The sequence below is a fragment of the Ammospiza nelsoni genome, chromosome 3 (genome assembly GCF_027579445.1).
Source record: "Ammospiza nelsoni isolate bAmmNel1 chromosome 3, bAmmNel1.pri, whole genome shotgun sequence".
Lineage (NCBI taxonomy): Eukaryota > Metazoa > Chordata > Aves > Passeriformes > Passerellidae > Ammospiza > Ammospiza nelsoni.
In genome coordinates, this window is record NC_080635.1 from 50,386,613 (window position 1) to 50,413,617 (window position 27,005).

The 27,005-nt window shown below is 39.9% G+C and overlaps 1 protein-coding gene across 1 annotated transcript; it reads left to right on the forward strand.

Moving 5' to 3' along the window:
• Positions 1 to 268: 268 nt before the first annotated feature.
• On the forward strand, positions 269 to 25,741 carry LOC132071534 (uncharacterized). Its single transcript, XM_059469160.1, has 14 exons — positions 269 to 494; positions 3,645 to 3,764; positions 4,705 to 4,824; positions 5,911 to 6,030; positions 10,188 to 10,310; positions 11,342 to 11,424; positions 13,280 to 13,405; positions 14,233 to 14,278; positions 15,415 to 15,548; positions 19,830 to 19,958; positions 21,542 to 21,656; positions 22,535 to 22,669; positions 23,864 to 23,989; positions 24,933 to 25,741. Exons 1-14 carry the CDS (start codon positions 269 to 271, stop codon positions 25,058 to 25,060), a joined length of 1,731 nt encoding a protein of 576 aa, XP_059325143.1. The 3' UTR covers positions 25,061 to 25,741.
• Positions 25,742 to 27,005: the final 1,264 nt, after the last annotated feature.

A 27,005-nucleotide genomic window follows, 5' to 3' on the forward strand; every position in this document is an offset into this window, starting at 1 on the left:
TCCAGTGCACTCATTTTAAATAATAATAATAATAATAATAATTTATGAACTTCAGGAGATCTGCAGAAACCAGCCTTGTGAAATGTATTCTTTTGGATTCAGAAGTCTGTCTGCCTTACAGCATCTGTGCACAGTGTGGTGTTAATATCTATAAGACAGAACAAACAGTGAGGAGGCAAGCTAGTGCAAAAAGCGGACAAATTGAGAAGAAACTTTTGTTTCCATCTCCTTCCTTTTCTTCTTGCTTTGTGCTGCTGCTGGAACAAGAATGGGTCAGCTATGTGGACGATGCATGCAGCTCCTGCGGGACTTCATAGGCTTTGTTCAGAGGATGTCCTCTGACTTGGTGCAAGGCATCAAGGAATGCTTAACTCTGATAAGCAATTGCTCCTGCTTAAAACAGAACAGCTCTAAAAACAGGCAGCTGTACAAGCCCATCCTACAGCCTCATGAGAGAGTGACTGCACAGGAGTTTCTGCAGCATATTGAAACAGGTGAGAAGACTTTCTTTTTCTAAAGGATTGTGAAAGAGCAAGGGGATTAATTTTGCGGGTTGAAAGCAAATTGCTATCTGATCTGCTCTGGTATGGCATTGAGCAGCTCAGTGATGATGAGGAAAGGCCAGAGCTACAGAGCATTTTCTTTGTGTACAAGGCACCAAGGGCTCAAGTCGTGCAACAGTTGGATCTGGGTAGAAGTGGTCAATAACTTTCTTGCTCTGCCACCACTGTTAATATATAACCCATGTAAATGTGTTTCATAAAAGTGAGTCCTTCTAGAAATTAAAGTTACTTTTTTGAAGTCAGTCAAAAAGAACTGACAAAATTGGACATAGGCTTTGATAGGTCTGGATGCTACGTGAGTACTGAGCTGTGAGTGGGCAGATCACAGTGCGATGTGCACAGTTGTGCACCTCTGTGTTGGCTGAACTCTGGGACTTATGCTAGGAATGTCTGGGCTACACATGAGGAAGATCAAAGTCACCCTGGGACAAGCATCATTGAGCTCTCAGGATTCCAAGCAAACTGTGCTTTTGTGCAAATGTTTTAGACATCAGGCTTAATCACAATTGTGGGATTCTATTTGAATCAAAGCAGATCCATAACTCTGCATTTGTCTCCTTTGCTTTACAGGTTATCTGCCTAATTCCTCTGTTTTTCTATTTGTGATATCCTCTTTGTCCCGTCCTAGGATACAATATCAATAGGAAATCTTTTTTTCTTTATTTCACTTCTGCAGTCATCTTGAATGAGTGTATTTTGTTGGTTGTCCAATCTAAAAATAGTCCTTATCTCAAGATAAAGGGGTCATTGCTTGATTGGTTTTGCTTTGTCTCACAACTAATTGGGTATACTTTATGTTTAACAGCTTTGGGCTAAAGCTACTACACAAAATTACACAGTCCCCTACTTTGGTTTGTGTGAAGGGTGTGGAACTACTATTAATTTACTTGTCTTTTTGGGAACATGAAACAATCTTGTAAGGGGAACCAGGAGAGACATTTTTCCTTGGTGTGACATGGTTAATTCTATTTGAAATAGTCTGTCATGGAGCAACCTGTGGAATAATTGCTGTGACTCTGGTAGTTGGGAACATGTGTGGATTAGCCTCAGTTGGTATACAACATGCTGGTGCCATTATCCAGCAAATGTGATGGGTCCTGTGCTGCTGCTAAGATTCACTGATTGTTGCACCTTTAGACCTGGTTTAAATCTTGATATTCATGTCCAGAATAGGGACAGATCTTTCAGCTTGTTATACAGTGGAGATCTTCCAGGGCTGAACTTTCTCTTCCAAAGTCCAGCGTGCTCCTGAGTGTATTGGAGACTGTCTTGGCAGTGTCCCTGCACAGCTGATGGCTGAGACGTAATGAAGGGGAGGCCAGAATAGCTCCTTGTAGCAGCCACTGGTGTTCCCTGAAAAGACTAAATGTGTGTTTTCCTGAGAGATCCTTTCCTCTCTGAGATCCGTCTTCAAAACTCTGCTCTGTCTTGGATCCATGGGAGCTGGGGCACAGCAGCAGGAAACCTAGGGCTTCTCTGACAACAGTACCCATGACAATGAGGGGTGTCAAGGAGGTCCCACTGTGAATGACAGGACACATACAGCACCCAGGAAGCAGAACCAATCTGGTTGTCTGGATGGCCAGATCTTACTGCCTAGACAAATGGAGGCAGGGAAGCCTCATAAAGAGAACCAAGACACATTCCTCTTACTTTAACACTCACCTTTGTATTTTATTCCAAGAGGGAACAAGCCTATCCTCAAAACAAAATATAATAAGCAAAATATAATAAATAGGAACAAAATATAATAAGCAAACAAAATCTAATAAACAAAAAGACAGTGTTTGGACAATTTGGGTGCAAGGAGAGACTTCATGGTTGATCATCACACTCATCTGTTCACCAGGGCAGCAAATTTTGATATTTTGAGCAGGTGAAGATTTTGAGTGGTTTCAGTTTTATCACTCTCCCAGACAAAATCACATATAGAAGAATCAGATAGATTCAGGTTCAGATAGTGAAAGGAACAGAATTAACCCACATGAAAAGATTTTTTTTTTTTTTTTGTCTAAAACCTTGCACACACAGGTGAGTCCTTCCCTTGGTGTATACTACTAATTATTTTTAAAAATTATCTTTATATGAAGCAGTTCTGTGAAGCTCACTTGCCTAATTCTGAGGGTAGGAGTTTGCTAGTCTTGACATGTCAGCAGCTTCTAATGGCTTGAGATATTGGCTTTGTTTTGCAGTGAGGCATGAACACTCACGCTTCTCACGTCCCTCACATTTCTTTGTCTCGTGGGAGGTAATAGCTAGATACTTTTCACAGAAATGTTTCAATCATTATTGCACAGCTTTAATCTATTGCCTGAAAATATATCTTATCATTGTGTGCTCCACCAGTTGACCAATCATATTTCCTTTTTAAGTCTGTTCTTTCATTCAATGTCCCTTTCCTTTTCCCCTCTGCTGCTCCATTCCACATATTATATTATATTATGCAGTGACTTACAGAAGTCATGCATGACTGCTATTGCTTGATGATTGTTGTTGAACATCTGGTTTATTAATAGGGGAGCTATCATACTCAAGAACAGGTAGACTCATGCTAGAAATTTAAGCCTGAGGCAAGCCAGTTTGCAGTCCATGTTGCTATTCCTTTAAATCCTGTATTTCAATACCCAAGACAGGAAACACAGTGAACTTCAGATATGGTAACTTAGAAATATATACTCTTTCTATACTTATAAATATATATAGAAATACAACATAAATTAGAAACATATACTCTTACTTAACACCATGTTCAGTATTTTAACAAAGATTCAGAAAAAGGTAAAGATTTTTGTGGAGAACAAGAACACCTGCATTTATATTAGATAGCATAAAATGTCTAAAGGTTATAATTTATCTTGTTTCCAATCACTAGCTTTATGAGCTTTACAAGAGGTATTGTCAAGGATAGGTTATTCCCAGTTCATCTATTGCTTCTGCTCATGGAAACACGAATAAAGATAGATGGGCTTTATGGGGTACAAAAATCCTTATGTGTTTGGTTGGCTTTAAATTTTAATTTCTTTTTGTAAACTAACCCTTTACAGATGTAATTAAGCCTGTGCTGTCATTTTACATCTACAGATTTTGAAATGTCTCCACTGGGAAAGGACCCTCTGGAAGCCTTGAGGACCTTATCCTTTTCAGAAAACCCAGGTTTACAGCAGTCGGCTGCACTCTATTACTTGCACGTGAGTCAGCACAGTAAGTTCTCTCAGTAAGCATTTGAAAATTTTCATGTAATTGTAAATAAAAATATTATTTCAAACTGTGAAACTCCTTTTGATTCATTAAGCAAGTTTATTTTTTTGCTTTCATGCCATGTTGTTTGCTAAGGAAGATGGAAAACTGTCATTGCCATATAGGCACAGTCAGTTCTGGTTTTGCTATAAGGAGATATCTCTTACAATTGTAAAAGACTGTTACTTATGATATTGTTACACTCAAGTGAAGCTCAGCAGAACCCAAAGTATTTAAAGTTAGTGTATACTGAATCTCTTGAAAGCAACAGTCAAAATATGGTGAAAGGAAATGGACATAGTGACCAGTTAATGTTAAAAATTATATACAAAAAAGGACAATGCTCCAGAAGATAGATTATAGTGAAAAGTTATGAAGGACACACTCTTCTTTGTTCCAAATATTCTGTGGGAGCACTTGGCTCTTGAGGTAGTTTGTTAATGGTTAGGAGTCAGCCTAGATATCTCAAATAAAATATCAGCAAGAGTTTGAATTCTAAAAAAAAAAAAAAAATACTAGCAATAAGCCGGTTGCTATTTATTTATTTGTTTATTTTAATTTTACTTCAAAGAGAATATTCTGTCACTTGGATTATAGCTTTATCCCGTGTATTATTTGCTGGATAAAAAGTGCAGGTGGCCACAAGGCAAGGACATGCTGTGAGGCAGAATGACTTGTTTGGTAGCAAGGCACACTGCTTCCCTTCCCATGGTGTTTTTGAAGTACTTGATTATTCAAAACCTCTTCAGGAAACTTGCCCTGTTTGCTAGTAGCAGTGGAATTTTAATGAAGGTGAATACAACTCAGCCTGTGCATGGGAGCACCTCAGGCTTGGGTCCATCAAGGGAAAAATGTGACTGTGATGAACAATGGGACTCATGAATATTTCCTCTCACTCTTGCAGTGAACATCCCCCTGCCTGTGGAACATCTGGAACCCTTCTATGCCTTACTACGTTCTGCTGACCTGGAAGTGCAGCAGATGTCTTCCTTGTCCCTTGTCAACTTCCTGCTGGAAGGAAATAGTGAGTAATTAATGACACATCTCTCTTCAGGTGAAGAAGTATCTGTTCAGCCAGACTCAGACAGAAGGTGGGCACTTCATGCAAATCTAGATTGCTTTTTTTGTGTTCTTCATAGGACAAGTGTGAGTCTGATTCTGAGTGTAAGATACAGAGCTTCTGGTGGCACCAAGATAGAACAGATCCCTCCAGCTACATTATATAATGTGACAAGAGTTCTTGGATCTGTGTGCAAAGGCAGATAAATTATTCCCAGGCCAGTGTGGGAATTCTATTATCATTCTTGGATCTACAGACATTTTTCCTTTCAACCAATGGATACAGCTAATAGAAATAAACTCTGTGTACAAGACAGTGCTGATTTTCTGGTTATTTATGAACTGGTCCTTAGTCTTAAATTGCTTGTAGAGGAAAAAAAAAGTTTAAATGCTTAGTATAATTCACTTGCTTCTGTAACTAAAGGGGAAAATAGACTTGAGATAGAATTTGGGAGATGCAGAAGAATAACTTCCCAATAAAGTTTATGTTGATAGGGCATGAACATGCCACACCTCATCGCAGAGTCCTTGTTGCTCCTACTACTGCACTCCTGGTCACCTGGGCCACAACAAGTGTTCTATCCTGCAGTCCCATAATAGCAGAAGACAGGGTCAGTCTTCAGTGAAGTTAGCTTTTTTCTTTGCTTTTTTTAAAAAGGATTATGCTGCAAATAATATCATATCCCTGTTTACAAAGAAAAATTATATTTAAAGGGTAGACCTCAGAAGAAAAAGAAAGGGGGGAGCAGGGTTGCTGAGTAAGTTGTGAACCTATTGGAAAGTTGCAGTTGCTCTTGCCAAAATTAACCTGATTTGGGACCTTCTGGCCTAAAATCTCCAAACATCTGTTACACTCTTTCATGCATTTAAAGGAGAATTAAGCAAACCTAGCTGGAGACTGAGAGTGGCTTTCTGGCTGTTTCTATCTTAGTTCTATTTAGTATAATCTTAATGTAGATCTCCAAAGCAGTCAATGGATGATGTATTCTTTCCACAAAATCACTGACTGCTTACTTTTTTATTTGTCAATTTTTCTTGAATTTTTGAATAGTTGACAAAGAATTAGTTGTCCAAATGGGTTTACTTGAGCCAATTCTGGATCTGCTTGAATCAGAGGATCCCACTGTCCAGTGTAATTCCTGTGCCTGCATCATGACTTTGGCTGTTTCAGGTGAGTGTTCTTTTTGCCTTTATCCTCTGCTGTGAATTCATTCAACTCTTCCATCATATTTTAAGATGAAACAACCTATTTGCAATTGGTTTAAAAGTCATAAGATGCAGCAACAAGTTTTGGCATTCCCACATCATAAATTCAACCTCCTGACATTCCAGTTATTTTTCTCAGTGTTTCTTACCTTTGTGCTCTTATGATTACAAACCTTTTTCTGATTTTCATCCTAAATGTATTCATGACTGGCTTATCTTAATTAATGTCTGCATTGGCTTTTGCTTCAGGAGTTCTGTCCCTCTGATGTCTGTGCTTATGAGGTTTCTTCATTTTACTAGACTGAGAAAGCCAAGGTCTTTTAAGACTCCTCTTGTAAGTGAGACTCTCCATTCATCTTCAGAGTCCTTCCGGGTGTAAATGATATGTTCCAGGAATGGAACTTAGCATTTGCATGTGCCATATCATGATACCACGGGCCTCAGGCATAAATGCTACAGGAGTTCTGGTTTGGATTCATCTCTTCTGAAAGAGAAGTCGCCAGAAATGTGCAGTACTTCAGCTGGGCTCTCAGCTGCTGTGCCTTTTGTTGTGGCACATATGGAAATATGTTTTGTGGTACATCTCACAGTAACACTTGCAGGTTTGGTCATTGTGCCATGGTGATGTTGTCAACCTACAGCTGACTTAATCACTTAGGCTTGCTCCTCCTTTGCTGCTATTTCCAGCAGACATCAAGTAACCAAGGCTCTGTACCACACGTTTCCAAGTGCACATCCCTGTATTTTGTACAGGTTTCATTCTGTTTCCATTGCTTCAGTATTCTAACTTGTCTGCTATTTGTAAGATATTCTGGTCCTCCACTGCATTGACAGTTCTACATTCGTATCTTTGTGTTAACTCTCTGGTTCAAAGCAAATATGGACTAGCCCTCATGGAATTCCATCTGTAGCCTCTTCCCAGGTGGTCATTTCCATGCAGCAAAATTTGCTGCCAGCTTGCTTTCAGGCAGTTTTTTATCCATCTTGTACTACTTGCATTTGTCATCTTCTGCTTAACTATGAATATTTCATATAATGATATGAATATTTTCCTGGTATCCAGACAGGTAAGTTCAGCCACAGATACCAAAAGAAAGGTTATCATATTAGTCTGTCTTACTCTACCTTGTGCAAACTCGTGGTTCTCCAGAACAAACCGTGTACAAGTCTGTAGAAAAGCTGTGTTTTCACATTTGTTTCCCTTCTTGTAGCCAGCTTCCTTTTCCAGCTTGGGAAGGTGCAGTGTGATGTCCCAGAAGGTTGAGGGAAGCATGATGAAAGTGTTAATTTCTCATTTAAGTACTTATGTTACAAAGGAGGAGTGGATAAGCAGGATCAAACCACATGAAAGTGCTGATTTGCATTTTATCCCACTTTTTTTGTTTTATTTTCAGGTTTTTAAACACTCTTCCCTTAGGAGCTTATTTTTAAGCATTGTATATTATTGTCAGGTTAAAAATTCTACATGCTACATTACTTTGTGTGGAATGCAAATTGCCTCATTTAAATGTCTTAATTAGGCATGGCATCACTAAACTTTTAGGTACTTGGCTCTAGAAGGACTTTCTTTGTGTAGAATCACTGAAGTTAAGCCCCTAAAAATTACAGAGAGATGTCCCTTCACCTGTTTTAAAAAGTCCACAGTGAAAGTGATTTGTTTGGGCATCTAAGGATGTTACTTAGTCCTGAAGGCACTCATACCCTTCCAGATGTCTGCCCTGAAATACAGGGAAGGAACCCTCAGCTACTGTAGATCCAGGCTACCTTCATTTCCTGTGGTCTTCTTTTGCCTTTGCACACTCCCTTAAGCACCAATGTCCTTCTGAGCACAAGTACTCCAAATTAAGCACTCAAAGAGCTTTCAGAGCTGAACATAGAGGTAGGCAGTCCTGCACAGGCTGGGTTGCTCCCTGGTGTTTGATCAGGGTTGAGGATCTCTGTCCCAGTTTAACTAGAATTCAAATAGGCTGGATCCATTTATTTGTTTTTCGGACTATATTTAGATACCACAGCAATGAGACTAAAGCAAGAGGCAATTCTCCAGGGTTTATTTTAATTTTAGCTTGCAGACTCTGGTATTTTAGGTGTTTGCTTGAGAAAAGTATCCTGTTCAGTCATATCCTTCAAGAAGACCATTTATGCAAAAGAGATAAATATGGAAGCACAACCAAATTAGGAGATCCTTAGATGGCTTTAAGGTGACTAAAATTCTGCATCTAAGAATGGTCTAATTCTGTTGCAACAAGCATGCAAGACTATGTACAGAGTGAAACTGTTTAGCAGTGTTACTGCAGGTCATGTGTAAACTGGGTTGTCTCCCTGCTGCAACAGGGAGCTGAAAGTAAGAACAAACTAACTCATTCAGATTAAAAATATTTGAAGTTTAGTTTGTTCCAACACCAGAATTTGTTCATGAAGCTAAAGGACACATGCATAGTTGCAATTATCTGCAGCTTTTTAATCACTGAGTGAAAGTGAGTGAATCAGTTCTGAGATAAGAACTCAGAGTACTTCAGAACTAAATGTTCACATGTTCAGGGTTTAAGGGGGTCTGAACATCTGCTTTAAGCTAAAACAAGAAGGATGCACTGAGTGTAAAGCACATTCAAAGTTGTTTTGATGGGAATTTTTGGGTACACAAATGTCAGAGAGTGGAAAGAAAGAATTTATAAATTAGTGAGTTATTCATACACAGCTTGAGTAGACGTTGATTTCCCCACTTTAGAGTAGTGTCTCAAACACATGGCTTCCTTCTAAAAGCCTTCCAAGGAGTGTCAGTGGTTGCAGTGGCATCAGTGGAGGGACTGCATTTTTTAAGATAAACAGGTGGTCCAGGAGAGAAACATGATCTAGCCTGCCACCTCTCATACAGAGATGGCAAGAGTTACACATCTTGGTGAGATAGATTTCCCCATCCAGTCTGTCATCATAAACTGGTGAAACAAGTGTTCAGACGCACTATCTGATAGAAGAAAGAATTTGCCTAAGTTTTGTCCAAATGTTCATAATCCCTTTTCTCGAAGGTAAGATTCTTTTCCACATTCACAAACATTTATGGAGTATATTGTGTACAAGAATAAGGGAACCAGTGATATCTAAATTCTTCCTTAATCTTTTTACTTCTCTTTTTTATTCACCTGAGTAGTTTGCATCACACCCATTGGAGTCATACAAAAGACTTTCTGCTTCTACTGAGGGAAACAAGAGAATGGTATGTAGGCAGATTAGATTAGAGAAGGGCTTGTCTATGAAAGGGACCAGAATATTTCACCAGAATAATAGCTTCCCACATGGAAAAGCTATTTTAAATAGATTACTCTTCCCAGAACAGTTATTTTTCTTAATTTTTTTTCAGAATAAAAGTTATTTACTTAAATATATACTCATAGGAAGACAGAAGATTACTTGCCCTGGAATATTAAACTGATACTCTCTGAACTATACTTGAATAAACATCCTGGCTAATCTATGTCAGTTCCTCACTATATAGGTTTAAGGTATAAAACTAGCCACTTTGTTCTCTTAACTCTCTAAGTTAGTTAGCACCTGAAAACTTGATCTCATCCAAATACCTTTTTTTATTTGCTCTGTCTGCTTCATGTTTCTCTCAGCAAACTTCCACAGACTGGCCATTGTTTAAATTGTGTATAAATATTGTTAATTTCCTTAGAAACCTCTGCATTGTTTGTAGATGTCAAGTGAGTAACACAGGGAAATTCCAAGAATGAACTTGGCCCTGAATATACCCTACTAAATTAATTAAACCTTACCTGCAGTTAATGAGGTAGCTTTTGGTTATCACAGTGTGAATAAGTTGGCCAGACATACCAAGGGTTTGAAGCAAGTACAACACACTGTTAACCTGTTTAAAGGATCTTAAGGATATTTTAATTATCGTAGTTACAAACCAAAAGCATTGAACCAGCTGTGATTTATGGCTAATCCAGAAATCATGAATTGGTTTCCTTCCTGTTAAGCTCTCAGAATTTTAAGAGTTTCCTTTGAGCATGCAGAGAAATCAGAGAAGGGAACACCAAGGGATAGTCCTGCTGGTTGTCCTGCTTGTGGCTCACAGTAAGATGGCAGTAAATATTTCTTTCTTTCTCTGATTCTTTTCTCCAGAGTCCAACCGAGAGGCTATTGGTGCTGCTAGAGGACTTACGCCCCTATTGTCTCTTGCCAATTCCTATGATCCCAGAGTCCAGCAAAATGCAGTTGGTGCTGTTCTGAACCTCACACAATCAGGTACTTTTGGACTAATGGTTTACCTAAATTGCCAAAAGAAAACTCTCTGATAGAAAAATAATCCTAAATCTTAAGGCAAGAATAAAAGCATATCTGAGCAACAAGTTATTTCCTCTGCATATGGCATTCATGTTGGTACCACAGGTTGATGATTTAAGTTTAGCTGATACAGACTCTTTTTTGCCTAGTAGCAAAACAAAAAAGCTTGATTTTCAAATCCAAGGGGCTAGTGTAAGAACATTTAAACAATCAGTCAAAGAAATAGGAAAAAAAATAGCTATTTGTTAAAGAAACATTTTGGCCTAAAAAATTAGCAGGACATTTGGTGTACTTTAAAGCAATCTCAGGAGCTTATGCAACAAAGTTGAGCTTTAGGAGCTTTTTGCTTGTTCTGACTAACTCAGTGCTGGAATATGCTAAGTATAACTATCACGAGTCAGACATTAAAGGCTTCTGGAATATCTGCAAACAGCTTTATCAAAAGTAGTACTTGGTCCTCTGCAATTATATGTAGACTACCATAATTAACTCTGAAACAAACCAGCATTAAATTTCACCTACCAAGATGATACCATTATTCCACAGAGCAAAACGATAAAGTCATGAGTAACATCTCTGAACTCTGTGTTCTGGAAGGAAACAGTTGGCAAGAACTTATACAGTTGGCTATTACATTTCTGGTATTATTCAGAATATTTTAAATAATTTGTTGTAAAACACAGAAATAATAGTGAAGATCCTACCTGAGGCTTTTCAGCTTCTCCAGCAATTCAGATTCTCAGAGCAGTTTTATCATAAAACCATCTAAGCTTAATCAGACAGCCTGCTAGTCTTTTTGCTAAAATATCTGCATACTGCTGCATTACACAAGCTCTAAATTATAAACGTTCCAATCACACTGACTGGCATATATTTGGATAACATCAGCACTCTTTAGAACCCAAGAATTGTGCACATCCCTTTTGAATGGTGCCTCCAGATGAGAGGGAGGGAAGGAGGAAGACACTTTTACTTTTTCTTTTTAATGGCAGAGAAAATCCAACAAGTTCTATGCAAGGAAGGAGCCCTACCAGTTCTTGCCTTGCTGCTGGAATCTCCTGACTCAGAAGTCCAGGTATGACTAAAATAGGTCAGATTTTAAAACAGTAACATTTTGACTTACTGTAAGGAGAGCACAAACCTCAGTGTGCAGAAATGAAAAGGGGGAGAGGAGGAATGGTTTCTCTAGTGAAGTGGAGAAACATGAGAGAGCATCTTGGTGAAACTCAGCTCAGTCACATAATATATATTAAAAGACCCAATTTGTCTCACTGCACAGGAGAAAGTTTGTGATCCAAAATTTCTTCTGCCAGCACACATTAATGTATGCACAGGGTTGTTATGTGGCTACCTTCTTGTGTTTTTCAGATCATCAGACATGATGCAGATAGGTCTCTTCCTCTGGGTTTTGTTTTTTTGTTTTGTTTGGGGTATTTTTGCATCCTAACTTTGATCATCCACTCTAAGCAATGTTACTAAGTATTCTGAGAAGACAACTTGAAAAGATCTTTTTCTTCTTGTTGTACATATCTGTAAAACATCCTGTTTTATGCCTATCACAGACACCTGTTTGTGATTCTGCACACTCAGCAGAGAGCTCATCTTAGTGCAAAAGTGTGCTGATAAATAAACTAGCAATCAGAGTTGTAAGCCTTACACTCTGCTAGTTTGTTTATTTAGTCCTTTGAGTAGCACAAAATTTTTTGCCCCATCATTTATGAAGGTATGGACCCTCTGGAGTTGCTTTCCGCAAACTGTTTCTGCATTTTTAGATTTCTCTGAGATTCATCTTGTCTAGGTTTGGAAAGACCAGAGTCTGCTAAGGAAGGCAAGACCCTCCCCCGAAATGGAGAATGTAAACCCTCCCCACCCCTCCGAATTGCTATAAATTTTAAATTAAGGGGGCTCTCAGGCAAAATTATGGGAGCAGGAAATAACAGTTCTTTAATAGGGAAAATAAAAAAAATAAAGGATAAAATAAACAGTGCAGTACACTAGAACAACACTGACAGAGTCAGAACCCAACCTGACACCCTGTGGGTCAGGGTGTTGGTGGCAGTCCAATTGGAAATGTGGCTGCAGTCCTCCTGAAGTATCAGGTGTGGTTCTGTTGGAGCAAGGGGAATCTGTAGAGAAGGATGTATTCTACCCCTGAAGATCCAGTGGAAGGAGAGGCATCTGCTGTTTCTCTGGGGAATCCCATGGAGAAAGCTGTGCCGGTGTCTCAAAAACCTCTGGATTATATCTGGGTAGCAATGCTTGGCTCCTCCCTCTGGGCGGAGCATCTCACAATGGGATGTTATAGTTCTTATCAGCCATGCAGTGACATTCAATAGTCTGTCATCAGCAGATGTCCCCTCCCGAGGGAGGTGTGAATGTGGTCATTCAAAGAGATAAAGCAAACTGCCCACTTGACAAAGGTAATCTGCCATACAGGTGGTAATGGAAAACAGCTTACATTGCAATCTTCAACACATCTTAAAATTTCCAACTCTGTAGCTCAACATCTTCTAATTATACCTCTCTAGTAACAGATAATTTTATATGCGTAGTCCTCCTTAGTGTTAATGGTTAGATCCTTTGGAAATGATCTCTTGGCATGCTAGGGCAAGAGCTACATCCAGCTTGAGTAAATCAATGTAAACATATAATACAATAGATGCAGATGACTTAGATGCCAGCAGCCATGTCATTGCAGCAGCAGAGCATGTTCCCAAACAGCCAGAGTCCTAATGAATGTACTACACGCCCCAGCAGGATTGCTGGAGCAGCTACAGCATGTTGTGTCAATCCTATAAACACCCTTAGGATGAAAAAGCATATTATTTTTATTGGTTTTAAATCTGAGCATTTCTCCAATTTATTTGTATTCTCCTCAGTGTGTCACCACTCTGACCTTTCTGTCTACATTTTTTCTTGGTTCTTTGCAGTACTACAGCTGTGCTGCCCTGAGCAACGTGGCAGCCAATGTTCAGCACCACAAAGCCTTGCTGGGACCCAGTGACAGATTCCTGCTGCGGACACTGATCTCTCTCCTATCCTCTTCTGTGGACAAGGTAAAGCTGTAGCTTTCTCTTTGTGAAAAGACTTAGCATCCAAGTAGAGCTATAGACTTGGGCTTCCAGTTTCAGTTCACATCATTCTGTTCATCTACTGTACAGGTACCTATGCAGCATCTTTCCCATGAGAAAAGACACCTATAATAGAAAATACATGGGTTCTACAAGGTCAATGTATGAAGAAAGCAAAGGGAAATTATTAAAGTTGTTCTACAGCCCTGGACACTTCCTTTAGAATAGGATAGCCAGTATGCTATTAACTTGAAACATCGTGTGAGAAGTGCCCTGTCCAGGCTCTGTCTTTGATCATTGCGTGTGTGACAGAAGTTGTGTGACACATCTGTTGTGCTACTTGTTTTTTCTTTTTGGTATCCGGAACTTTTACTGTATGGCTTCAAGCATGACATCTTGAGAATTTTGCTTTGTTGGAAACCACATCAAGGAAACTTCAAGAAACCACAGTTCCTGGTGGAACTTGAAATTCTGTGTAGAAGGGAGGTAAAAAAAAACTGCAAAGCAAATGGGACAATTTCTTTCCCTTCATTTTCTTATAACTTATCAGATGTCCTAAAATAAAGCCAACACCTGAGCCCCATTCTTCATCAACAATAGGATGACTGATACTAGGAGGTTGAAAAAAAAATTTCATCAAAACTTGAAAAAAAAACATGTGCCAAAACTTACTCTTGAAGATAATGTAAGAGCTTACTAGTGTTGTCATGTTTATTTTGTGTGCAATAGGCAAGAACATGCATTACTGAAACTGCTCTTTTCCCTCCTCTCTCTCATTTTTAATTTTTGGTTTTCCTCTTTGGCACAAGCAGGTTTCAAGCCAGGCATGTGTTTGCCTAAGAAATTTGGCTACCAGTGGTAAGCAATGTCTTGGAGATAAAGAAACCAAACTATTTCTATCTCTCTCTGCCTTTCAGAGTGAGCACAGTGGGCTGGGAACCTTTCCTATCAAAAGCAAAGAGACATTTTCTACATTTTAACTGGATGTTAAGGGAAGAGGAAGGTGCAGTGCATACCCTAACTAAATCTATTTTAGAGCTCCCAGGTAGCAAGGGGAGTATCTGGAGAAAATGAGAAAGGCAGCAGAGGTGTCCTTATGTACAGAGCCTTAGTGAGTTGCTAAGCTTTCATTTTTTCCATGTTTCCTAAGCATTAAACCCATCTAGGACAGAATGTCTTCTGAAATTGCTTATTGAGTGGGGACCTGTCTTCTCCAAGGCATGATTCTGTCTATCATTAAATATAATTTTCTCCCATGCATTTGTCATTCTCCTAAAAAACCCTATTAAATGTCCAAGATTCATTTCTATGACATATTCAGGAAACAGTGGCAGAGGACTGGCACACTCAGTGCTAAAGTCCCAGACTCCAGGGTAGAGTTTTTCATCTAGAAAATGTAGAACTGCTTAATTCTCAAGCAGTCACAATTATAGAGGAGTTGAGAGCCAAGGAAGTGCTGTGCCACTCCTTGACGAGTTTGAAACACCCGGTCTGCTTCACCTTTTAGATCTGCCTCTCCATCTGCTGGCTGCTCTGGCATTGCCTTTTAGTGCACTCTCTGAGGTTGCAGGAGCAAGTGGGGTATAACAACTCAGTGGGATGGCTGGGCTCTCTTCTGGCTAACCAAAACTCTGCAAGATAGGTGGTGCTTGGGAGGTCTTTCTGTTTGTTAGCAGAAGCTGCCACCTTCATACCTGGCCTTATGCCAATGACAGAGTCAGAAAATTCCCCTCACTTGGTTTTTTGAGGTTCAGACACAGACTGAGGGTGCCCAAACCTACATTCTGCCATCAAGCTTGTATTAATCCCTCAGCAAAAGGAGGCAGAACAAATGAGGGTTTCTTTTTATAACTGAACATCTGGCATTACCCCATTGCACGGAGATGGGGAGGTCCCCTCTAATTTGATACAACAGTCAACTGTTTGAGTCAGAGCCTGAATTACTCCCTGCAGTGCTCTGAGCCCCCCTGACCTCATTTGTTTTCCCACACCAGTGGACATCCAGGCCGAAATGGTTGCTGAGAACGTCCTGCCCCAGCTGTGCTCTCTCCTGGCCTCTGGAAGCGAGGACGTACGCCGTGCCTCCATCGCTCTGCTCTGGATACTCTCCCAGCACCCGCCCAACCAGGTATGGGAGATCATTTCCCAAAAACAGAGGGGAAAGACTCCTTCTGGCCACCACCAGGGGTAACACTCTGTTATGGCAAAACAGCCTATGAAATGCAATTTGAGAATGGCCAAGAGACTCTGGGAGCCTTCCCAACCCTTCTCTCTCCTACCCAAAATATCCAGGCTTCATTTACTGCACTATCACCAGCTACCTGAGGAGCCATCTGTTGTGCTGAGGGCTATCCCAAGGAGACACCAGTGAGAGAGTAGAGAGGCAGATGGGTGTCAGAGCCGTTGGATATGTGGATACTGCCTTGCGCTCCTTGCAACTCTCTCTAGTCTCCTCAGTCCCCAGATCGATGTATGAGGGGAGGACAAACCCAGCACCATGAGAGACTGCCACCATGAGGGCAACCAAGGAAGTTATCTCTTGGCTACAGAGCTTCCCCACCCACTGAAAAGCAGAGAAACTGATTTAGAGCACAGATTTAAAGTGCAGAAGTGCAGAACAAAGAGCAAATGTATGTTACTCCCTACATGGACAGTGTTATTCAAAAGTGCATTTGTAGAATATTGACATATTTTGAATTAGCATCAAAACAAAAAGGGGGACTGACAGAATTTGAAATCTTGTCTATCTTTAGTTAATGCATTAGGACTTTCACCAGGACTGTGTATCCTCATGTCCTAAGTTACAGAACAATTCTTTTGCCCATGTTCAGGGTAAACACCACCATTAATAGTGCAACACTAGCAAATACATGAAGAAGTCTAACTACAATTAAATTATGGCAAGTACTGACAGATTACTCTCATTTTTAAATGAACTTTTCTTTGCAGTAATTAAGGACATCCATAAGAACAATAGATGTGAAAGGTTTTGATAAGTGTTTTAAGCTAACAACAACATTTGAAGTTAGTCAAAGGTTGCGTGCATAGAGCAAAACTATTTGAGAACCTTTACTGCCACATTGCTTCAGGCAGCAGTGACAGGGTCTGAATAGCTTCAGGTGGCCTTAGGTGCTTCTTGTGTCTGAAATACACTCAGCCTGATTGGGAATTTACTCTGGGTTTGGAAAGCTTGGTGTGTAACAATTAAGTTGTCTGTATGCAAACCAAAATTGCATCTCTCTGGGATGTGATGGGAAAATGGGTGAGCTCAATGCCTGGGAAAGCAGCAACTAGAGCACAGATCTACTCAAGGCAGAGTGGCTGCATGAGCACAGAACATCCTCATTGATTGTCAAACTGCCTCATAGAATCAAAACACAATTTGCTGTCAACAAGCTTACAATTGAAATGCATTAAGTTAGTTGAAGGCCGTTTGCACAGTAAATATGTTATTCAGTAGCAGACATTATGCTGGAGCATGGTCCTCACTCAGATTTGCTTTTCTTATCTCCAAATATCATTCACATTTTTTGTTCTCTCAGGAAAGAGTACCCACAAATCCTTTCCTCCCTGGTCTTGAAACTTGTCTTTACCAGTGTTTCAAATCCCTGGCCACAAAGAGACGTGGTCAGGATCAGTGGGAACAAAGGCACTGCGAACTCAGCCTCGCTACACCAGTGGTGAAACAGCCCATCCTTCATGAGGGAAAAAGGGTCAGTAGCAGGAGGCTGGAAATCAAAGCATCTTACTTTATTCCCCAGTAAGAAGTATCTACATCTCTGAATTTGTTTTAGCGAGCAAACACGGCTGTCCCTGACTGCTGAATGTTGCTGCTTTGTGCGAGCGAGCCCTGGGCACTCTGAGAAGAGTCTGACCTCTTTGTATTCATATCCTGCCTCCCCATCTCTCTGCCTTTTCTGGCCTGCTTTTCCAGTCTTTTCAACATTTCTTTCTCTAACTCAGGCTGAATTCTCCGTGACTGAAAAAGGGACTTCTCCATGGGAACAACTGTTGGAAAACAAACCACTGAACAAAGCTAACCTTTACAACCAAGTCAAGTGATGCTTGAATTATTACAAATACTATCCAGGATACAATGGGGCAGGATCTGTCTGCCCTTTAGTTACCATGAAGCAAACCCCCAGGAATGCTTCACGGGAGCTCCTTGCCCTGCTTCATCCCCCTTTTTGCAATCTCCTGGTCAGGCTGTTGACAGGGATTCCCAGCAAAGGCTGGAAAACTTCCCTCTTGCAAAGGGAATTTTATTCCGTTTTCCCGAGGACAGCCCAACCCTGAAACACTAAAGAAACAGGTTTTGTGAGAAAACAATCCTTTAAGTCAAATTCCTTTGAGCAAAAGACCTGGAAGTCAGGGTCTGTCTATTCCAGATGGTGCCACTGAATCTCCACTCCAGGTACAAAATAACTTTGCCTTGACATTTTGCTAACTGGTAAATGGGATAATATTTACCTTGTCAAGAAATCCCTGTGTAAGGAGTACGAGTGCAGCATTGCAACTGTAAGCACACTTGCTGTTGGAATTTTTTTCCTTGCCTTTATTTTTTTTTAATATTCTAGTCTTGGGAGAAGTTAGATCAATATCCATCTGAACCATTCAATCTATTTTTACTCACAGTTTTCTCGTGATTCTCTTGCACTGTGCAGAATTGAGCCAAACAAACAAAATCTGGATCTCAGCCATATTCCAGCCAAAAAAAAGAAGTTCAGCAAAATTCAAGTACTGTCACTTGCTAATGTAGGTTCTAAATAAACAAAATATCTTGGCAGGGAAGTCATTATGTATTAGAAAGTTCCTTTATAATCCATAGAAAATTTCCTCCTCTCAGGTTGTAGCAAATCAAAACGGGTATCATAGTTGATGGGATTATGTAGAAAAGAGGACATTTGGCCCCAAAAGCGTAGAAGACAGTCATCAGTGGTAATTTAATTGTATTATTTAAAACTATATTATTTCTTCCTTTAAAGAAAATCTAAGGAAAATTTACTGTCATGTCTGTATATAGGATTCTTTAAATGCCCTGTGGAAGAACTGCCCTTTCAACTTACTTTCCTGTCTTATTTTTGGATTGCTGGTTGTGACAGTGCTTAAAATGAGCTAAGTGAAGATGTCAGCTAGTATTAAAAGAAAATAAGATACACTTTTGCAATTTAGCCTAAGCAAAAGAAAGATTAAAGTTAAACTAACTTTTAAAGACATCTGCTCTTCAACACTGCTTTAGTGTTCCTGATGTTTCACAGGTTTCAGAATTATGTGATTTTTTGCAGCTGTGTATAGGACTAATGATTTGTTTTATATTGAACTCCCTTGCTAATGTGTCTCAGTTTCCAGGCAGTACAAATTATATAGTTCATTGGGAACAAACAGAAGAACTGCATTAAAAACTCCTAAATTCCTAAGGGAAGGAAACTGAATGAAAAAACACTCCCAAGAGGAAATCTTTTGCTTTTAACTGTAGACCTAAAATAAACTCTGTTGAAGTCAGGTTTCTCTTACACACAGCAGTGCTCCCTCAATCCATATGGTTATTGAGATAACTACCTGTGCAGTAATTCAGACTCCAATCTGATACTACAGGACAAGAGTAATGGCTGCAAAATAAAAGAAAGTAGGTTTAGATTTGATATTAGGAAAAAAATCCTTAATGTGAGGATGTGAGGCACTGGAACACGTTGCCCAGAGAATTTGTGGATGCCCCATCCCTGGAAGTGTTTAAGGCCAGGTTAGATGGGGCTCTAAACAACCTGGCCCAGTGGAAGGTGTTCCTGCCCATGGCAGAGGGTTGGAACTAGATGATCTTTAAGGTCCTTTCCAAGCCAGGTCATTCTGTGATTCAAGTAATATTAGTGGTAATTGGAGTAAGGCTACCTTCAGAGAGAGATACCCAGCAAAGTACCTCTAAAATATCATCAGACAGCATAGAAAAGTGTGTAAAGAAGATGTTGTTCAGGACATGTTTACTGAAGAGGTGCCTGATCACAAACTGATCTAAAGATACAACCCATTGTTGTAGCCAGGTAAATTGCTGAGCTACTCAAGGATGCACTGCTGCTGCTACTTCACCGTGTAGTTCTGCCTTTCACAGCAACCCTGACAACCTCTCCTTCCAGTCAGGGTTGCACATCCTTCCCCTGACTAGCAATGACCACGGTGAGGCACCTGATGGAAACAACAATATACTACACAATCTTGAAGACTCCAGCCTTCCATAGCAAGTGCTCAATAGTCAGTGCAATCAGACCTATTGAGAGAAGCAGCACTGGACCCAGCCACACCCTTGGTTTAAATAAGCAAACTAATGCTCTTCTTGCAGAGCTAAATTCAATCTCTCCATAGCTCACTGCAAACCTGCTTTGTGTTGTCCACACTGGATACTGGTTGTTCTCCTCAGGACATTCTGGCATGTGCTGAGCTACTGCAGAGCCTGGGGATGTTACTGGCAGCACATAAAACAGATCCTGTGATTGTTGGACATACTGCTTGCATCATCAGAAACCTGTGCCTTTCCAAAAACAGACAGGTAGGTACACAATGTTTGTCACTGAACTATACCCTGTGAGGTTGCCATTGTGTTTATGTCAAACCAGCATTAAAAAAATAATTAATGCTGTGGGTAATTAAACATATGCCAATTTGCTATATATTTTACACAGAATTGAATATATGGATAAAAGGACCATAATGAAAGGTAGTTCTATTCATATTTTCCCAATACAATACAAAACAGCTAATTAAAATAATAAATATCTAATTTTTGCTATGAATGATGCAGTTACCTATTTGACTGCATCATAGTATAAAAACTTCAAGCAAGAACATTTCATACTAATTAAAGGAATTGTTCAGGAAAATCTGAGGTCTGTTATGAACTGAATTTTTATTTCCTGGCTCTCATGCTTCAGCTGCTGTTCACTGTGAAACAAAACCCCAGCTATTGATGTACATTTTGCCTCTTTGGCAACATAACCACTTATGCCAAAATGCTGTAAAGATCTCTCTTGCTGACTTTGCTTCAAAATCCATATGCCAGGATGCACTTCCTTTCTCCTTGCCTTTTAGAGTACCTTGCTCAAACACTACCAACAGTAGCAATCAATAATGAGGAAAAAACCTCACCAAATCCTCACTTCTGCTTTGTTCCACTTCCTAGTACACACTTTTTAAGACTCAGTTCTTTATTTCGCCCTTTGTTCACAATACAATTACTACTAGTTCCAGAGATTTAAACCATCCAGAAGGAAAATTACAGGGTTTTTTACTAAGATAAGAATTATATACATTTCTAATAGCTGTGACAGCAAGTTTTTCAGGAAACTAGATTCCCTTAAACTCAAGGCCCACAGTAGGAATAAAAATGGACCATCATTCAAAGTTTCACAAATATAGTCTTTTTTAAAAATATTTAAATTCTGTGACTTTATGCTGTTATCAGCTGGGACCTGCTTTACCTTCAATAAAGCTCTTGCTGCATAAGTGAATAAACAGACATGAGTGGGAGTGCCAGGTTTCCAGGATCAATTCTAAGGAATGCTCCCTAAAACACAAGTACTTGGCACAAAAGGAAAAGGCAGTACTGTTTTTATGCCAGCAGGACAGAAACAGAGTGTGGGAGCTTGAAAAGCAGCAGTCTCAAATCCACCTTGAACCTCTAAGCCGCAAGTTAAAAAACCACAGCAAAAAATGCAGCACGAAATGAGTATCAGAAAAAGATACTCCATTTGCTGATAGACACTTGAGCTCAGTTAGGGAGCCATGAGCAGCTTCCATTGTTAGGACACCCCAGAGAGCTGATGACTTCATGATTCAACTTCACTAGCAACCAGTCACCTCCAGCTGACTCATTCAGAACTCATTTCTTGGTCTCATTTTTTGCTTTTAGTCCAGGTCAGCACAAGTTAAGCCTCCTATCTCTTTTCAACTCAATCTATAACGTATGTATCCCAGTACAGGTGATCTCTGAACAATCCGAGGTGTTTTCACCTGGTTGTGGTAGATCTGGGAGGCATTTTCATTATTGATGGTTTCACCTCAGTACTTCTGAAGCCCCCAGACATCTCTAAACCCTAATGGAAGTGCTAAACATGCCTCTCTCTCTTGTGGCAGAGAATCACGGAGAGCCGCTGTGTCGAAGGTCTCCTCCAGACCCTGCTTTTGACCGACACTCAGGAAGACTCCCTTCATTACGTGACATCCTGCCTTGCTGAGCTAGCAAAGCAAGGTATGGCAGCAACCCTCCATCAAGGGCTGAATCAGAGAAGTGCTCATGTCCTTTATTAATTCTAACAGGAGATGGAGCACAGCTGGACACACAGCCCAAGACTTTCCTTTTAAATTCATTGTAAGTTTCAACAACAAAATCCAATTCACTGGCAGGATACATGGGCTCCATTGTCTGCACTTTTGTTCAACTGTTTAAAATTCTTTATTTTTTTGTTTTTGCTGAACTTCACTGCTGTACATGGCCTGTCTACTTCTATTTCTAACATTTCCCTGTTTCTCAGGCTGAAATAATTTTATCATTGCAGAAACTGATATAAAAGATTAAAATACGAAGTAGGTCTATATCTTGAAATTTTTTGCACATGGATTTCATCAGAGATACCAAATTGGCACTCATCAAAGGTACAGCACTCTTTAAAGCAGAAAGGACGAGTGTAAATTTTCCCAACATGCCCTAGCATTGGATATTGTCTGTCAAACAGGTCATCTCTTCTATCTGGTGTGATGGCCATGCAGCTGGCAACACATCACATTTAATTTTGCGAGTGGAGCACACTCCTGGAGTAGCTGCTGGACAGACTGAGCCCAGTGGGCCAAGAGTGGATCTTGCACATAAAGTGATTCATTTTTGCAGAAAAAAAAGCCAACAAAATATGAACCAAATCCATGGCCTTACCTTACTGAGAGCATAACCTCAGAACATCACCCTTTTTAACAACCTAAACGTACTTATTAACCAAGTTCAGCACTTATTTTGCTTCTCCAGTTGCATGAAGGATTCACCATTTCAGCAGTTTCTGGCAGACCTCTCAGCTTCATTTCTTTGACACTGGAGTTCCTATTTAGAGAGTATTCTCTTACCTTTCTGCCTTCCAGAAGGAGCCATGTTACACATGGTCCAGTGGATGGATGAACCTTTGACAAGGTGCTTGGTGAGACTGGCTGGCCAACTGGAACATCCTGAGCCTTCCTTTCATGCTGCCTCCATCATCCAGCACATGATCAGTCATGGTAACTCATACAGGATTAACTGTGCTTTGGAAGAGACTTATGGGTGTCTGGAGTGAAGTTAGCCTTTTCCCAAAGGACTGTCAGGCACTGAACAACCTTAAATATTCTTCTATCATCCCCTCACTTGGTGTCTACACATTTTTCAGAGTACAAGTGCCCCTTGAAATAAAACAGTCCTTGAGTTGCATGAGAAACTCCAGGGATGAAAGTGGACCACAGATAAAGGTCTGATTTACATGGGTTTTGGCTTCTTCAAGAACTGCCATTCTGCAGAGCTGGTCCATAGCCAACTCTGAGGTCCTTGCAAACAGCTTCAGTTGGAAGGTGGGAGACCATTAACATACTCCTCACCACGGGAAAGATGAGAACCTGTTTCAGACAAGGGTCACTTCAAATAAGGTTATATCTTGCCATTTGACCTTCTTTCTTGGTATGTAAAATGTGATGGCATCCCCCACAGACAGCAGAGGCTGTGTTCCAAAATTTTAGAATAACTCTACTTCCTGACCAGCAAGAGAAAAACTCTTACTCAACCAAATCCTGCTGATATATTTCTAGACTAAATTACCAGGAGCAGTGAAGTAAAGTAGTTTTAAGAATGTAGCCAAAATTTTTCAAGTTTCAGTGAAAGAGAATAAAAAAGCATTATTTTTACCTCTAGAAAATAGTTTTATGCTTAAATACTTGCCTCATGTGGCTGAGAGCCTTTAAGACTTGCAAGAAAAAGCTGTTCTGATGACACTTGCCACATTCTCTAGAAAGGTATAGTTAGATTTTAGACATTAGACATAAGAAAAACTGAAATGTGTGATGAGTCCCCATTAAGGGAAAATACAAATCTGTTTAGTTTCTAGCATTGAGGATTTGCAACAGAGCAGGCTCTCTCTCAGGTAGTGAACAGAATCCAACAGCATAATCATCTAATGGATAGCTTCACCTACCAGGCCAACCACTGTCAATCAGTAGGCCCCTTGCACAGGGATCAGATTCCCAGCAGCCCACTCATCTTTTTATTTACTGGAAGTATCAGCAGTATTACCAGAAGCTGTGGTACAGGGAAGTCGCTTGTCAGTCTTTGCAGTAATGTTGGTTTTAGCTGAAGGTGGATGAGTCATTATTGAAATGTTACAAAAATCAGTTTTCAAAGTGCTTAAAGGCTTGTATTGATCTCCAGTGTTTCTCCCATTTACGCAGAAAAAATGATGCTTTTGTGGAAATATCACATTGAAGAGATTCAAGCCTACCTCAAGAATTTTCTTACTCACCAAGAGGTCCGTTTTCAGCAGCTGGGCATCTCCACACTCTGCAGACTACGAGCAGGTATGTCCTTCCTGCCAAGGCTGCCTGCACCCATCAGCAGCAAACAGGCACTGCTTAGTAACACAGATCACAGAATCATTAGGGTTGGAAAAGACCTCTAAGATGAGTCCAACCACTGGCAGTGCAAACTTCTCCAGGGACTAGCTCTGCTCATTTAAGAAAACAGAATAATCTCAAGGGTAGCTGTTACCTTACATGTTTTTAAGCAGCTCCTCAAGAGTATCTCCCAATAAAGGCAGGAGGATTTTGTTTGTTTGCTTTATAACTAAAGGCATTCAGAACAGCAGGGAAATGGGACTTCAGGAAAATCTTATCCTATATAAGAACTTTTGGCACTTATTGGAATAAAATCCCAATATTGCTGGATGGAACGTGCCTGGGCTTGTCTGACCCTTGCTGCTTGCAACCTAAAAGTTTTTCAAATGTGATTTTAGTTTATTTTGACGAAGCAAGCAAATAAGAAATTTGCATGATTAGCTGATAGTAAAGCTGAGAAGTCTCACATCTTCATATTTCAAAGTCCATTAATATTACTTAATATTATGCTGGGTTAAGTTAGTCTTCTTGTCTTTGGATAAAAGTTGAGTACCTATGAGGGTTATAATGTAGTAATAACTGTATATTGCACATATCTTTATGTATGTAGAGCCAGAGCCAAAACCCCACTATATCTAGATAGGTAGTTGCTGCATGAGGCTGAATTTGGCAACTGAGATTTATACGTCTGGATCAGGAGAATTTAGCAGCAATCTTGAATGGTTGTAGGGATGAAAACTGAATTTGTATGTGCTTTGTGTGGTATTTTTCTGTCTTACCTGTAATAAGAATCACCAACCAACTGTATCTAACCTGAAAAAAAAAAATAACTTTTCTATGCATCTGCATTAGAACATAGCAAAAAATAGCAGGTTGGATCTGAATAACACCTGTTATTTCTCTTCAGATCCAGACTTTTCATTAGCATTCAGAAAAAGCCAAATGGTCAAACTCCTTGAGCAAGTCCGTCAGCAAACGGAAGAAACTCAAGAGCTCCTTAGGGCAGCTATGTGCATGAAGACAGTTAATATTTAAGCCAAATGGTTTATGAAAACTTACCAGATACAATGGCCTGAACTTTCAGAGCAAACAACTCTTTTCCTTGGTTCCGGTAATTTTCCTGCTACTTGCAGTTTCGTCATACAAGAGAGATGTCCCGATAACAAGAATTGGAGCAGGTCAAAACACAATTCCTTGCACCCTTTGGCTGGCTGCTTAAGTGTGCTTGAGGACATGGCTACATGTTGAAAAACACCTGCTATGCTTGGTTAACCTTCCATGGCTTGTTTTTGGTTTCCTCACCCCACCCTTCAGAAGAACCAGCACCGTATTAATGAGGTTTTATTCATGCAACAGGCTGATTCCATTGATGAGGCATCTCTCAAGTATGCAGGTCTGCATTCATCTTTATTCTCTTTCTGTTCCATGTCCTGTATTTCAGAGCACACTCCAAGGACTTTAGAAAATAATTGAATCACCCCATACTATAAAGGTAGAAAACTACATACAGGTTACTACAGAAAGTAACTGCTAAGGAACAATTCTCAAAGTACAAAAAATTTGTAAGAAACAAGAATAGGTAAAGTCTTACAGCTGATCCTTGTCCACACTATAGGCTCTACTCTCCAGCAGACGAGCAAAGGCATGTTAAGGCAAGGAAATGTTGCACAGAGCAAGTACAGAACACAGCAGGAACCATGAATGATTTGGGTGAGATGTGTTTAAGTACAGAACTGTGTTCCACAAATGTTAAATTCTTTCTAAAGCTACTCACAACAAGGGATGAATGAAAATGTTTGGCAAAATTAGGATTTTTTGTTATATTTTGTATTGATACTTCATTTTAAATGGAGTTAAAGAACAATAAAAAGATATTCGTGTTTAAATTCAACTTATTTTCTTACACATATACTTCCCATGGGCAAGCAGATGTTCAGCCATCTCCAGGAAAACTGGGTTCCATCATGTGTAATAGTTACTTGGGAAGACACACACTGTAACTTCAAACACCCCCCTTTCCTCTTCCTTTCCCGAGCTTTATATGCCCAGCATGACAATGTAAGGTATGGAATGTTCCTATGGTCAGCTGGTGTCATCTGTCCCAGCTGTCCCCTCCCAGCTTCTCATGCAACCCCAGGCAGGTGGTGTGGGGTGAGAGGCAGACTCTGTGCAAGTGCTGATGAGCAGTAGCTAAAACATCCCTGTGTTACCAGCCTTGTGTTCAGCACAAACCCAAACACAGCCCCCTTTGAGCTACTGTGAAGAAAATGAACTCTACCCCAGCCAAAAGCAGCACACTGTCTTTTGAGGCACTTCTGACCATCCCATAGCTCTTATGTGCATGTAGAGCTTTAGAGCCGACACTGGGTACAAACATGCTATAAAAGTGAGACTAAAAAAAATAGTTTAAAAAAGTTATTCTGTCAGTTAAGAGCTCAATGTTCCATTTTATTATGGCTCAAATCTCTGAACTTAATTTTGGTGCTTGAGGGAGGCATTTTTGATAATTATTTCTTTTAATATCTGCAAGTTCTTTCCAATGGTACTGTTTGGGAAAAAACAGAACAAAACAATGCACCTCCCCTCCAAAAAAAAAAAAAAAAACAACCAAAACCCCAAAAAAAACAAAGCAAAAACAAACAAGCAAAAAAAGTAAAACCAACCAAAACAACACTCAGTGCAGTAAAAAGGCCTTATGAAATTGCAGGGTAGACAGAAACTTTGGATAAAGCAGTATGGCATTTTCAATGTTCATCCATGACAGGAATTCCATTTTGAAATCTCATGTGACAAACCATGTGCTCAGCCTTGGGCAGGTGGACTTTCTAAAACAAAGGACTGGCTGAATGACACACCTGGGAACAAAAGCATCTCATACTGTAAACTACCCCTGTGGGTGATTTTAGATCAGTTTCCAAAAAGAAGCAGTGCAATATTAAGTAATGATATTAGAAGGTGTCCTGTATCTGTATTCTTAGGT